We start from the raw sequence: 12,548 nt of genomic DNA, 5'->3' as shown, positions 1-12,548 counted from the left end.
GCATCTATTGAAATTATCATATGGTTTTTATCTTTGAATTTAATATGGTGTGTTACATTGATTGATTTGCATATATATTGAAGAATCCTTGCATCCCTGGAATAAACCCAAGTTGATTGTGGTGTATGAGCTGTTTGATGTGTTGCTGAATTCTGTTTGCTAAAATTTTGTTGAGGATTTTTGCATCTCTGTTCATCAGTGATATTGGCCCTTCGTTTTCTTTTTTTGTGTTGTCTTTGTCTGGTTTTGGTATCAGGGTGATGGTGGCCTCATAGAATGAGTTTGGAAGTGTTCCTTCCTCTGCAGGTTTTTGAAAGAGTTTTATAAAGATAGGCATTAGCTCTTCTCTAAATGTTTGATAGAATTCTCCTGTGAAGCCATCTGGTCCTGGGCTTTTGTTTTTGGGGAGATTTTTGATCACAGCTTCAATTTCAGTGCTTGTAATTGGGTTGTTCATAATTTCTATATCTTCCTGGTTCAGTCTTGGAAGATTGAACATTTTTAAGACTCTGTTCATTTCTTCCAGGTTATGCATTTTATTGCCATATAGTTAGTCTCTTATAATCTTTTGTATTTCTGCATTGTCTGTTGTAACCTCTCCTTTTTCATTTTTAATTTTGTTGATTTGATTCTTCTCTTTTTTTTCTTGATGAATCTGGCCTAAGGTTTGTCAGTTGTGTTTATCTTCTCAAAGAACCAGCTTTTAGTTTTATTAATCTTTACTGTTGTTTCTGTCATTTCTTTCCATTTGTTTCTGCTCGGATCTTTATGATTTCTTTCCTTCTAATTTTGCGGGGTTTTTTTTTTCATTCTTTTTCCAGTTGTTTTAGGTGTAAAGTTAGGTTGTCTATTCCATGTTTTTCTTCTTTCTTGAGGTAGGATTGTATTGCTATAAGCTTCCCTCTTAGATCTGCTTTTGCTGCATCCCATAGGTTTTGAGTTATGTTTTCATTATCATTTGTTTCTTGAAATTTTTTGATTTCCCTTTTGATTTCTTCAGTAACCTGTTGGTTATTTAGAAATGTATTGCTTAATCTCCATATCTTTGTTTCTTACAGCTTTTTTCTTGTAATTGATACCTAGTCTCATAGTGTTGTGGTCAGAGAAGATGCTTGATATGATTTCAGTTTTCTTATATTTACTGAGATTTGATATGTGACCCAAGATGTGGTCTGTCCTGGAGAATGTTCCATGTGCACTTGAGAAGAAGGTGTATTCCTTTGCATTTGGATGGAATGGCCTCAAGATATCGGTGAGATCCATCCCATCTACTGTATCATTTGAGGCTTGGGTTTCCTTATTAACTTTCTGTTTTGATGCTGTGTCCATTGGTGTGAGTGGGGTGTTAACGTCTCCTACTGTTATTGTGTTCCTGTCAGTTTCTCCTTTTAGTCTGTTAGTGTTTGTCTTATGTATCGAGGTGCTCCTATGTTGGGTACATAGATATTTACAGTTGTTATGTCTTCCTCTTGGATTGATCCCTTGCTCATTATGTAGTATCCTTCCTTATCTCTTGTTATCTTCTTTATTTTAAGGTCTATAATGTCTGATATGAGGATTGCTACTCCAGCTTTCTGTTGCTTCCCATTTGCATGGAATATATTTTTGCATCCTCTCACTTTCAGTCTATATGTGTCTTTAGGTCTGAAGTGGGTTTCTTATAGACAGCATGTATATGGGTCTTGTTTTTGTATCCATTCAGCCAATCTGTGTCTTTTGGTTGGACCATTTAATCCATTTACATTTAAAGTAATTATTGATACATATGTTCCTATTGCCATGTTCTTAATTGTTTGGGCTTGATTTTGTAGATCTTCTTCTTTCTCTTGTGTTTGTTGACTATATAAATCCCTTTAACGTTTGTTTTAAAGCTGCTTTGGTGGTGCTGAATTCTTGTAACTGTTGCTTGTCTGAAAAGCTTTTTGTTTCTAGATCAGTTTTGAATGAGATCCTTGCCAGGTACAGTAATCTTGGTTGTAGATTTTTTCCCTTTCAGTACTTTAAATATATCCTGCCATTCCCTCCTGGCCTGCAGAATTTGTGCTGAAAGATCAGCTGTTAAATGTATGAGGTTTCCCTTGTGTGTTATTTGTTGCTTTTCCCTTGCTGCTTTTAATATTCTTTCTTTGTGTTTAGTCTTAGTTTGATTAGTATGTGTCTCGGCGTGTTTCTCCTTGGGTTTATCCTGTATGGCACTGTTTGTGCCTCTTGGACTTGATTGACTATTTTGTTTTCCATGTTGGGGAAATTTTCAACTATAATCTCTTAAAAAATTTTCTCATATCCTTTCTTTTTCTGGGACCCCTATAATTCAAATGTTGGTGCATTTGATATTGTCCCAGAGGTCTCTGAGACTGTCCTTAGTACTTTTCATTCTTTTTACTTTATTCTGCTCTTCAGAAGTTATTTCCACCATTTTATGTTCCTGCTCACTGATTTGTTCTTCTTCAGATATTCTGCTATAGATTCCTTCCAGAGTATTTTTAATTTCAGTAATTGTGTTGCCTCTGTATGTTTATTCTTTAATTCTTCTAGGTGTTTGTTAATTGATTCTTGCATATTCTCTATTTTTCAAGGTTTTTGATCATTTTTTACTATCGTTATTTTGAATTCTTTTTCAGGTAGTTTGCCTATTTCCTCTTCGTTTATTTGGACTTCTGTGTTTCTAGTTTGTTCCTTCAGTTGTGTAGTATTTCTCTGCCTTTTCATTCTTTTTTTTAAACTTATTGTGTTTGAGGTCTCCTTTTCCCAGGCTTCAAAGTTGAATTCTTTCTTCCTTTTGGTTTCTACCCTCCTAAGGTTGGTTCAGTGGTCTGTGTAAGCTTTGTATAGGGTGAGCTTTGTGCTGAATTTTTTTGTTTGTTTGTTTTTCCTGGTGGGCAAGGCTGAATGAGGTGATATTCCTGTCTGCTGATGATTGGGTATGTATTTTTGTTTTGTTTGTTGTTTAGATGAGGCATCCTGCACAGTGCTACCGTTGGTTGGGTGATGCCGGGTCTTTCTTCACGTGGTTTCCTTTGTGAGACTGTTCACTATTTGATACTCCCTAGTATTAGTTCTCTGGTAGTCTAGGGTCTTGGAGTCAATACTCCCTCTCCTAAGGCTCAGGGCTTGATCTCTGGTCAGGAATGAAGATTCTACAAGTGGTTTGTTAGGGCATTAAGTGAGATTAAAACAAATACACAAAAATGAGATACCAAAGATGAACCTCAGACAAATTGTAGTTATAAAATCAGGCAAATAATAATTAAAATAATGGAATATACATGTATACATATACACCCATAAGCAAAGGGAAAACAGTCCAACTAAAACAAAGTACACAGTAGATTGAGCCTGTGAACAAAGGAAATAAAAAATTATATTTACCAGTTAAGAACAAGACTGACTAAAGCACATACCGGAAAACAAAACTAAAGCAAGGTGCCACGTGTGGAACAAAGTAATGAAGACAAAACTAAAAAATATGTTGAGAGGAAAGAAAAGAAAGAATAGTTAAATAGAGGTAGATGAAGAAAATTTATATACATTAAAGATTAACTGCAAGGGGAAAAGAACAGTAGGAAAAGCAAACAAAGGAATAAATGTAGAAAATAAATAGGCTTAAGAAATTAAAAATTAAAATTAAAGAGAAAAGAAAAAGGAAAACTCCACAGAACTGCAAAGGCCCAACATTTAGGTTTATTACAATAATAAAAAATGTCACTGAGGAAGAAAAAAAAAGCTCAAAAGCTTAATTAGATTTCATAGTGCCAATAAAATTGACAACTACAACAGAGGGGGATAAGGACAAAGAACAAAAATCAGAAAGAATCTGTAGAACAAGTCAGAACTTGTTCTGAGATTCATTATTCTAAGAATAATGAATGTTTTTCTTGAGTCACTGCTGTCACAGTCCTTCCCCTCGCTGGGAGTGACAGTCCACCTCACCTCCCTCAGATGCCCTCCAACACTGTGCTGATCTCTGGACCTGCTGTGGGGGCAGCTCAGGTTCTAATCTGGTCCTTCTCCTGTGTGTTCTTGCCTCCAACATCCACAGCTATCAGAACTAGTGCATTTTCTTTTGTGGGAGATCTTCTTGTTCTTTTATACATTCCATAGACACAGAGTCTGCCTAGTTGATCGTGTGGATTGAATCTGCAGCTTGTACAGCTGGTGGGAAGGTTTTGGGTCTTCTTCCTTAGCCACACTGCTCTGGGTTTCAACTGTGGTTTTATTTCCACCTCTACATGTGGGTTGTCCACTGGAGTTTCCTCCTGAGGCTGCCCTGAAGGACCTGGGTTTGCCCCTGTGAGGGCCAAGTGTGGAGGTGCGGCAGCTGCTTGGGTCGCAGGGGTTCTGGCAGCACCAGGTACTCAGCGGGGTTGGCGGCTAGGGTAGTAGGAAATACAGTGCTCTAGAAGGGTATGGCAACCAGTGTTGGCCAGTACGCTCCAGGACTCTTGCCTTGAGAACCCCCTTGACAGAGAATCCTGGCAGGCCACAGTCTACCAGGTCGCAAAGAGTTGGAAACGACTGAAGCGACCCTACACGTATAGATGCAAGATTTTTCTTGCCTGTGGCAGCTCTGCCCCAGTGAGAGTTGAGCATGAAGGTGGTGCAGCTGCTTGGTTTGCGGGGACCCTGGCAGTGCAAAGTGGACTGCCCCAGCCACAGGAGTTATGGCCCTGTCAGAGTCTCTTTTGGAGCCTCTTGTAGCTGGCGATCAGAAGGCCTCTTTGGCCATTCTTTCTTCGTAGCTCCATAAGTTCAGGCACTAAAAGGGTGTCTTGCCTGGGGTCCTTCTCTGTTGTTCAGGGCATCAGGCACATAGAGGGCCCCCCCCTGGCTGGAGTCCTACTCTGTAGATTGGCGTGTCAGGCACTTAAAGCGGCACGGTGGGTGGGGTCCTACTCTGTAGTTCAGTGGTCAGGCTTTTGGTGGGCCAGCCTTTCTATTGTTCAGCTGCCGATGCTGGCCTGTTGGGGGAGAGGCTGTGGTGCTGGTTCCACCCCTTACGCTTGACTCAGCAATATTGCCTTGCTTCCATGGCTGCCCAGCTTTCCTGCACAGGTTCAATTTATCAGTGTTTTTCTTTTATGGCCTTTGCTTTTGATATCATTTTTAAAAACTCTTAACTTAGCCCCAGGTCCTAAAGATCACCTCATGTGTCTTTTCTCTGAAGTTTTATAATCTTACATTTTTACATTTAATTTTAGGGTCCATTTTGTGTTGTCACATTATTGACTGGGGGATTTTTGCAGAAACTAACTCCTGTGGCTGGCAGTTTGTTATATAAGTGAATAGTGAACATTTCAGGTCAATACTTTCAGGTAACAAAAGATACATTAATATGTTTCTTGTCAATGATGTGTGAATTTTTGTATGAGGTATGTGATTTAACTTGAAGTTCATTTTTGTGCTTATGAATGTCCACTTGCTCTAGCACTATTTAAAAAACTGTCTCTGTTGAATTGCTTTTGTACCTTTTGGGCATATTTGTGTGTGTCTAATCTGTGTTATCTATTCTCTTTCATTGGTATGTGTATCTATCTCTCTGTAAATATCATACTGTTTGCTTATTGTAGCTATATAGTAAGTTTTTACATCAGGTTGAATGATGTTTCCCCCTTCAACTCTTCTTTTTCAAAACTGTTTTAGCTCTTCTAGGTCTTTTGCCTTTTTATATGAATTTTATAGTAAGGTTGTCTTTATCTACAAAATACCTTGTTGGAATTTTGATAGGAATTGCATTGGACTTACATATCAGTTTGGAAAGAACTGACATCTTTGCTGTGTTGAGTCTTCTGATCCATAGACACAGTACATTGCTACATTTATTTAGTTCTTTGGTTTCCTTCATCAGCATTTTGTATTGGATTGGCCTACAAGTTTATTTGAACTTTTTGACCAACCAGTAGTTATCAGGATACAGATCCTCAGCATAATTTGTTATACTTATTTTAAATGTTTAATTTTCTTTTAATTAATATCATTTTAAAATATATTGTGTTAAAGTTCAACTTCTGGCCATTCATATTAGTATAAAACAGTGTGTTTTTCTTTTTTGGTCTGTGTTGGTCTTATATCCTGTAATCTTGCTCAGTTTTCGTTCAGTTACTCAGTCCTGTCTGACTCTTTGCGACCCCTTGGACTGCAGCACGCCAGGCTTCTCTGTCTGTCACCAATACCCAGAGCTTGTTCAAACTCATGTCCATTGAGTCAGTGATGCTATCCAGCCATCTCATTCTCTGTCATCCCCTTCTCCTCCTGCCTTCAATCTTTCCCAGCATCAGGGTCTTTTACAGTGACTTAGCTCTTTGCATCAGGTGGCCAAAGTATTGGAGCTTCAGCTTCAGCATGAGTCCTTCCAATGAATATTCAGGGTTGATTTCCTTTAGGATTGACTCCTTACTGTTTGATCTCCTTGCAGTCCAAGTGACTCTCGAGAGTCTTCTCCGACACCACAGTTCAAAAGCATCAATTCTTCGGTGCTCAGCTTTCTTTATAGTCCAACTCATATCTATACCTGACTACTGGGAAAACCATAGCTTTGACTAGACGGACCTTTGTTGGCAAAGTAATGTCTCTGCTTTGTCTAGGTTGGTTATAGCTTTTCTTCCAAGGAGCAAGTGTCTTTTAATTTCATGGCTGCAGTCACCATCTGCAGTGATTCTGGAGCCCAAGAAAATAAAGTGTATCACAGTTTCCATTGTTTGCCCATCTATTTGCCATGAAGTGATGGGACCGGATGCCTGACCTTAGTTTTTTGAATGTTGAGTTTTAAGCCAGCTTTTTCACTCTGCCCTTGTACTTTTGTCAAGAGATTCTTTAGTTCTTTGCTTTCTACCACAATGGTAGTGTCATCTGCATGTCTGAGATTATTGATATTACTCCCAGCAGTCTTGATTACAGCTTGTGCTTCATCCAGTCTGGCATTTCGCATAATGTATTCTGCATATATATCTTTTGAGGTTTTGAGGTATATGCCAGGAGATTTTTTTACATGGAAAATTATATCATCTTTCAGTAGGGACTCTCTTATTTCTTACTTTCCAAACTATGTATCTTTTTTTTTCTTTCTTACATTATCTCTATCTCTAAAACTTCCAGGAATGTGTTTAATAGTAGTGGTGAGAGTGAAACTTCCTTGTATTGTCCTGATCTTAAATGGGAAGCATTCAGTCTTTCACCACTAAATATAAGTTTTCGTTCTTTTACTGGTGCTTATTGTCAGATTGAGGAAGTTTCCTTCTGTTGCTAGTTTGCTGAAAATGTTAATCATAAATGAGTTCAATCAAAGAAGCAGAATTACTAGGAGAGTAATATTCCATTGTACCAAATCTTCTCTATCCATTCATCTGTTGATGGACATTTAGGCTGCTTCCATGTCTTGGCTATTGTAAACATTGGTGCAGGGAACATTGGGGTGCATGTATCATTTCAGATTGTGTTTTTCTCAGGCTCTATGCCCAGAAATTGGATTGCAGGGCCATATGGTAGCTCTATTTTTAGGTTTTTAAGGAACCTCCATTCTTTTCTCCATAATGGCTAGACTAATTTATGTTCCTATCAATAGTGTAGGAGGGTTCCCTTCAAGAGAGAACTATTCTTAAGTGTCTATAGTAGATCAGACATATCTGTGAGTTTTGCATATGCTGATTAATTTTCTTATGACAATAAGCATATGAAGTTGATGGTATTATTCCCATCAAATATAAAATTTTTACAAATATAGTACTAAGGCCCTGAGTTGTTAAGTTTTGCCCCATATACGTGTATAATGATCCAAGTTAGATATTTAAGCCTAAAATTTCTTGTCCCAAGTAACTCATGGTCTAATAACAGGGATAGGTACATGAATAAGTAAGTTATCAAACAGTTTAGTAAGTTACAAAACCATTAAATATGAGCAGTATGCTTGTATTGCAATGAAAGATGTTCACCTTTTTGAGAGGAAACACGTTAAAGAGCAGAATAAGTATTATGATCCTATTATTTTATTCACTGATTCAGAAAACCTATGTTCAGTTTCTACTTTGTCTTAGGCACTGTTCTAGGCATTTAGGATACTTTGGTCAACAAAAGAGTGTTCCTTTTTTTAAAATGGAGCTTACAATCTATCACATAGAATAGAATGTAAAAGAGACGGAATTAAATGAGACAGCTTGGGCTACAGAAACACTTTCTATTGAAAGCCACAATGGTAGGTACATTCATCCATAATAAATGTGTAATAGCTGGGAGACAGTTCTCCATGTCTCCTTTGTATTTCTGTACATCTTTTGAGCAGAGGCACTGGCTTCTTTGCTCTGGACCGTCTTTACAAGGATTTTTTTTTTTTTAGGGAATAGCCTTGGGAGATAGAGCATTCAGTATCTCTCTGTGAAGCAGAAGGCAGATTTGTTTTTTGTCTAAAATAATAAAGATAATGTCTTTTGGGACAAAGGTCAGGTAGATTTGCTTGATATGAGATTTGGGTTCCCTCAGTTCAGGGTACTCCAGCTGTGATTCAAATCCATTGCATGTGCAGTATCCCCCCAGGACCCTCTCTACATTGCCCTGTGGGAATTGGACTAGAGGAACCATTGATCCTGAAGCTCATTCTGCTGGAGTAGAATGGTTCTTTGCCTCTGACTGGAGTCTTGTGTCTTCTGCTAGCATCCCTAAGATGGTGGCACGTAACTTGTTAGCTTACAGCTAGGCCAAAGTTCTTGATAATAGGTAATAATTTATTTTTGTTTTAATTTGAGAGGACTCAGTTTTTTAACTTACAGTTCTTATTTTACCCTAGCTTTCAGCTTCTGTTTCATGGTGTAGTGCATTTAATTATCAGAAGGGTTGAAGAGGTTTATACTAGGTTGTTCTTGAAGCCCTTTTTATGGAATGTGTGGACAGTAGTCATTCTGAGCTCCTAAGTCACATACAGAAATATCATTCAGGAGCTGTCTTGTCTCAGTGCATGTCTTAGGGCATGTTTTTGTGTACAGGTTCATATATAAGACTTTTTGCTCAGATTACTCACTTTGTCTTCTGTTCTCTCATGTTGCACTACCATTTCCTCTAGTTGGAAATGGCTAGAGCCATGTTTTCAAACCCAGATGCTTAGAAATTTGGAAAAAAGTTTTTAATACTTTTTTCTTAGCATTTTAATGAATTTTAGTTACTGTCATGTTAATTTGAATACTTTATTTCTGAACTCTTAATTTGCAGCTCATTAAGATTACCACACATGTTGACAGCCAAAGGAAGGATTTCTAAAAATTTTATCTGTTTACCACAGTTAGCATTTTTTTAAAGACATTTTGTGGGACAGATTTGGATAAGGGAAAACAGTAATAACCGAGAAGCAGCGAGCCAGTGGAGACAGTTACAAATCCAGTAAAAGTTACAATTTTAATTTGCTACCAATTTGAAGAGACAAATCAGTACATTTGTCTATTTATGTAGACTGTATTATAGACCTGGGTTCATATTAAGACCTGGGAAGATTCCCCTGGAGAAGGTAATGGCTACCCTTTCCAGTATTCTGGCCTGGAGAATTCCATGGTCTGTATAGTCCATTGGGTCATAAAGAGTCGAACACGACTGAGCGACTTTCACTTCACTATTATAGTACGTAATGGATCTGATAGAAAATTAAACTTGGTAAAAAGTAGAATGAATCATATCAGATATCCAGTGTAAAGGAAATGTTTTAAAACTGGCCGAAATAGACAATAGGGCAACTAAATAAATGATAAAGTCAATGAAAAAAAGAAAAAAAACAAAACAAAACTGAAAATCAGATGTGGAAAGTTGATTATGTATAAAGTATAACATAATTTGTGAAAATACTTTGCTGAATTTCTGCAGGTTGTTTTATTCTAATAAGAACCATACCCCCCTTTTCCCACCGTCCCCACACACAGAATTTTTAACCACATGTTCATTCATTATATAGCCATCTTAACCAGTTATAGGCAAGGACAGTTTGCCTTCAAGATCTTGCTCTTCACACTGAACACAAGAAAACTGTAGTAGAGGAATCTGTCCCTTGTGACAGTATACAGAGAGCACAGTCAGATTTAATTTTGAAATCTCATCAGCCTGATTTCTTAGCTAATTACCAGTCTGTCATATATTCAGCTTCTTTTCATTACAGCTTCTGAATAAACATGAGGCTTTTTTGGTCCATTTTTGGTAAAGAATGATTTGTTCCTAAAGAAACATATTTCTGTTTTTCAAAGGAGTAATTTATTCTACTTTTGAAGTATTATAACTGTTCTGCTACTGATGGACAGTGAGGCTGATTTTATTTTTTTCCTGTCACATTTCATCATTGTGAAATGAAGTTTTAAGTATTTTAGCATTTCTGAAATTGAGATGTGTTTAAAAATAGGTGGCATCTTATAAAACACTGTTTGCCACCCACTGTAAAGTTTTGAAAACTCTATTACCCACCTCCAGTCTTCTTTAAGTCCTTTTCTAGCTGCTTTATTTTTCCTTATACCGTTTTGTGTATTGTCACATATTGTATACTGTCTTTTGTTAAGCTAATTAGAGTCAGGGATCTTTTTTGTTTTACTGTTGTATCCCTAGCTCCTATAACAGCACCTGAAATGCAGTAAGCAGGTAGTATATTTGGTGAATGAATGAATGAAGGGAACATTTTAATGTTTATTGTGGTTCCAGATAATGTGCTAAGCCCTTTCTCTCCTTGAGTCACTTAATTCTTAACGGTAACCACATGAGGTAGGCAGGAACTCTAATGAGGAAACTAGGGCTGAGGAGGGGTTAGTTCGCCCAGTGTCACTCAGCCTGTAAATGGAGGAGTTAAAGTTAGAGCTTTTTTTTTTTTTTTTTTTAGAGCTTGAATCTACCTCAGGTCAGTTGCTAGGCTCTTAACAGTGTTACACTTTTCTAAGCATTAAATTGTTTGATTTATTTAGTTCTTTCTTTTTAAACAGGAAGAAGAGAATTTATCCAAAGATTAAAACTTGAAGCAACCTTGAATGTGCATGATGGCTGTGTAAGTAATAGTTAATTCTCAACTGTGGAGAGCTGTAATACTAAGTATTCAGATTTTTGAGGAAATGCCCCAGTGCTTCCAGAAGAGATTGGACTAACTGTAATTAAAATGGGAGAATTGTTTTACATTAAAACATATTTTTAATTTAGGAAAATATATGGACGATTTTTTTTGAAGAATAATGATCAAAAGGCTTTCATCTCTTTCACTGTTGGTGCTGCTTTTGTGAGGAGTCACTAGTGATCTTCATGTCTCCAAATCTATTAGTCACTTCTCAGAAACTTTTTAAGTATTTATTTGTCTGGCTGTATTGGATCTTAGTTGTAGCACGTGAGCCTCGCTGCTCTATGGCATATGGGATCTTAGTTCCCCACCAGGGATTGAACCCACGTCTCCCTCATTGCAAGGCAGACCACCAACCACTGGACTTCTAGGAAAGTTCCAAACTTTCCAGAAGCTTTTAGACATTCATTGAATACATTTTCTTTTTTGAAATACTTTTCTCTTGGTTTCTGGTAACACCACACTGTCTTGGTTTCCTTTCTCTCTCAATGACTTCCTGCATCTTCTCCATCTTCTTCCCTGACTTCTCTACTTCTCCACCTTCAAATGTTAGATATACCAACACTGTATCTTGGCTTCTCCCACCCTCCCATTTTTCTAAGTGATTCTGTTCAGTCCCATGGCTAGAACACATAACTTCTAATTTTCTACTTCTTCCCAGAGCTCAATTTATATATAAAATTCTGTACTAAACATTCCCAGTTGCATGTCTAATAGCACCCTGAAATTAATACGATAAAAATAAAGTCTTTTAAAATTTTTGTTATGAAAACTTGAGTCCTGCTTCTTATATGCTCAGCACTTGGATTTAGCAGATAAGATTTTGGCACATTTTCCAGTTCATGTTTTTTCCTTCCTGAATTGTTTTACAGCAAATCTCAGATATAGCATTTCACTTTTATATGTAACATAACAATAATGGGCATTTTACTTTTTTTTTTTTTAAGCAGCTTCAGACACCTGAAATTTATTAGCTAATGTTCTGTAGATTTGAATCCATGAAAATTGTGGCTACTCTGGTTCCATTGGTGCTATAGAATTATAACAGGATCTCCATTTCATTGCTGGTTGTTGATGGGTCATTCATTCTCATGTGCTAGAGTAATGGACATTTCTCCTATGTAATCAAAATGGCATTATATAATTTAATAACTGACAGTATATTTTTGATATAATCTAATACACAGTCCAAAATAAAAATTTTCCCATTGTTTAAAAATATATATTTTTTGTAGTTTGTTCAAAAGAGGATCCAGGTGACATCCATGCTTTGATGGCTGTACCTCTTAAATCCCTGTTAATATAGAACAGTCTTCCCCTTTTTTGTCCCTGCCATTGACTTATTTTAGAAACTGAGTCAATTTTCCTAAACATTGTCCCTCATTCTGAATACTGGTTTATTTCCTTGTGATGTCATTTACCTTGTTTCTGTATCCTTTGTGTTGGGCTTCCCTGGTGGCACGGTGGTAAAGTGGTAAAGAATACTCCTGCTGAT

General features: G+C 37.1%; 1 protein-coding gene across 9 annotated transcripts in view; it reads left to right on the top strand.

Annotated features, from left to right (window-relative positions):
* DCAF6 (DDB1 and CUL4 associated factor 6) overlaps positions 1–12,548 on the top strand; it is a 181,645-nt gene that overhangs the window by 17,964 nt on the left and 151,133 nt on the right. For 8 of the 9 annotated variants that reach the window (XM_059884583.1, XM_059884582.1, NM_001191229.1 and 5 more), the window contains exon 2: positions 10,929–10,990. The exons of the other annotated variant lie outside the window; for it this stretch is intronic. In XM_059884583.1, the coding sequence (XP_059740566.1) occupies positions 10,929–10,990 (62 nt within the window). The remainder of the gene's footprint in view (positions 1–10,928; positions 10,991–12,548) is intronic. 9 annotated transcript variants of the gene reach the window in all.

The sequence above is a fragment of the Bos taurus genome, chromosome 3, assembly GCF_002263795.3.
Source record: "Bos taurus isolate L1 Dominette 01449 registration number 42190680 breed Hereford chromosome 3, ARS-UCD2.0, whole genome shotgun sequence".
Taxonomy (NCBI): Eukaryota; Metazoa; Chordata; class Mammalia; order Artiodactyla; family Bovidae; genus Bos; species Bos taurus.
Note: the sequence above shows the minus strand (reverse complement) of the source record. Positions and strands in the feature narration are given on the sequence as shown.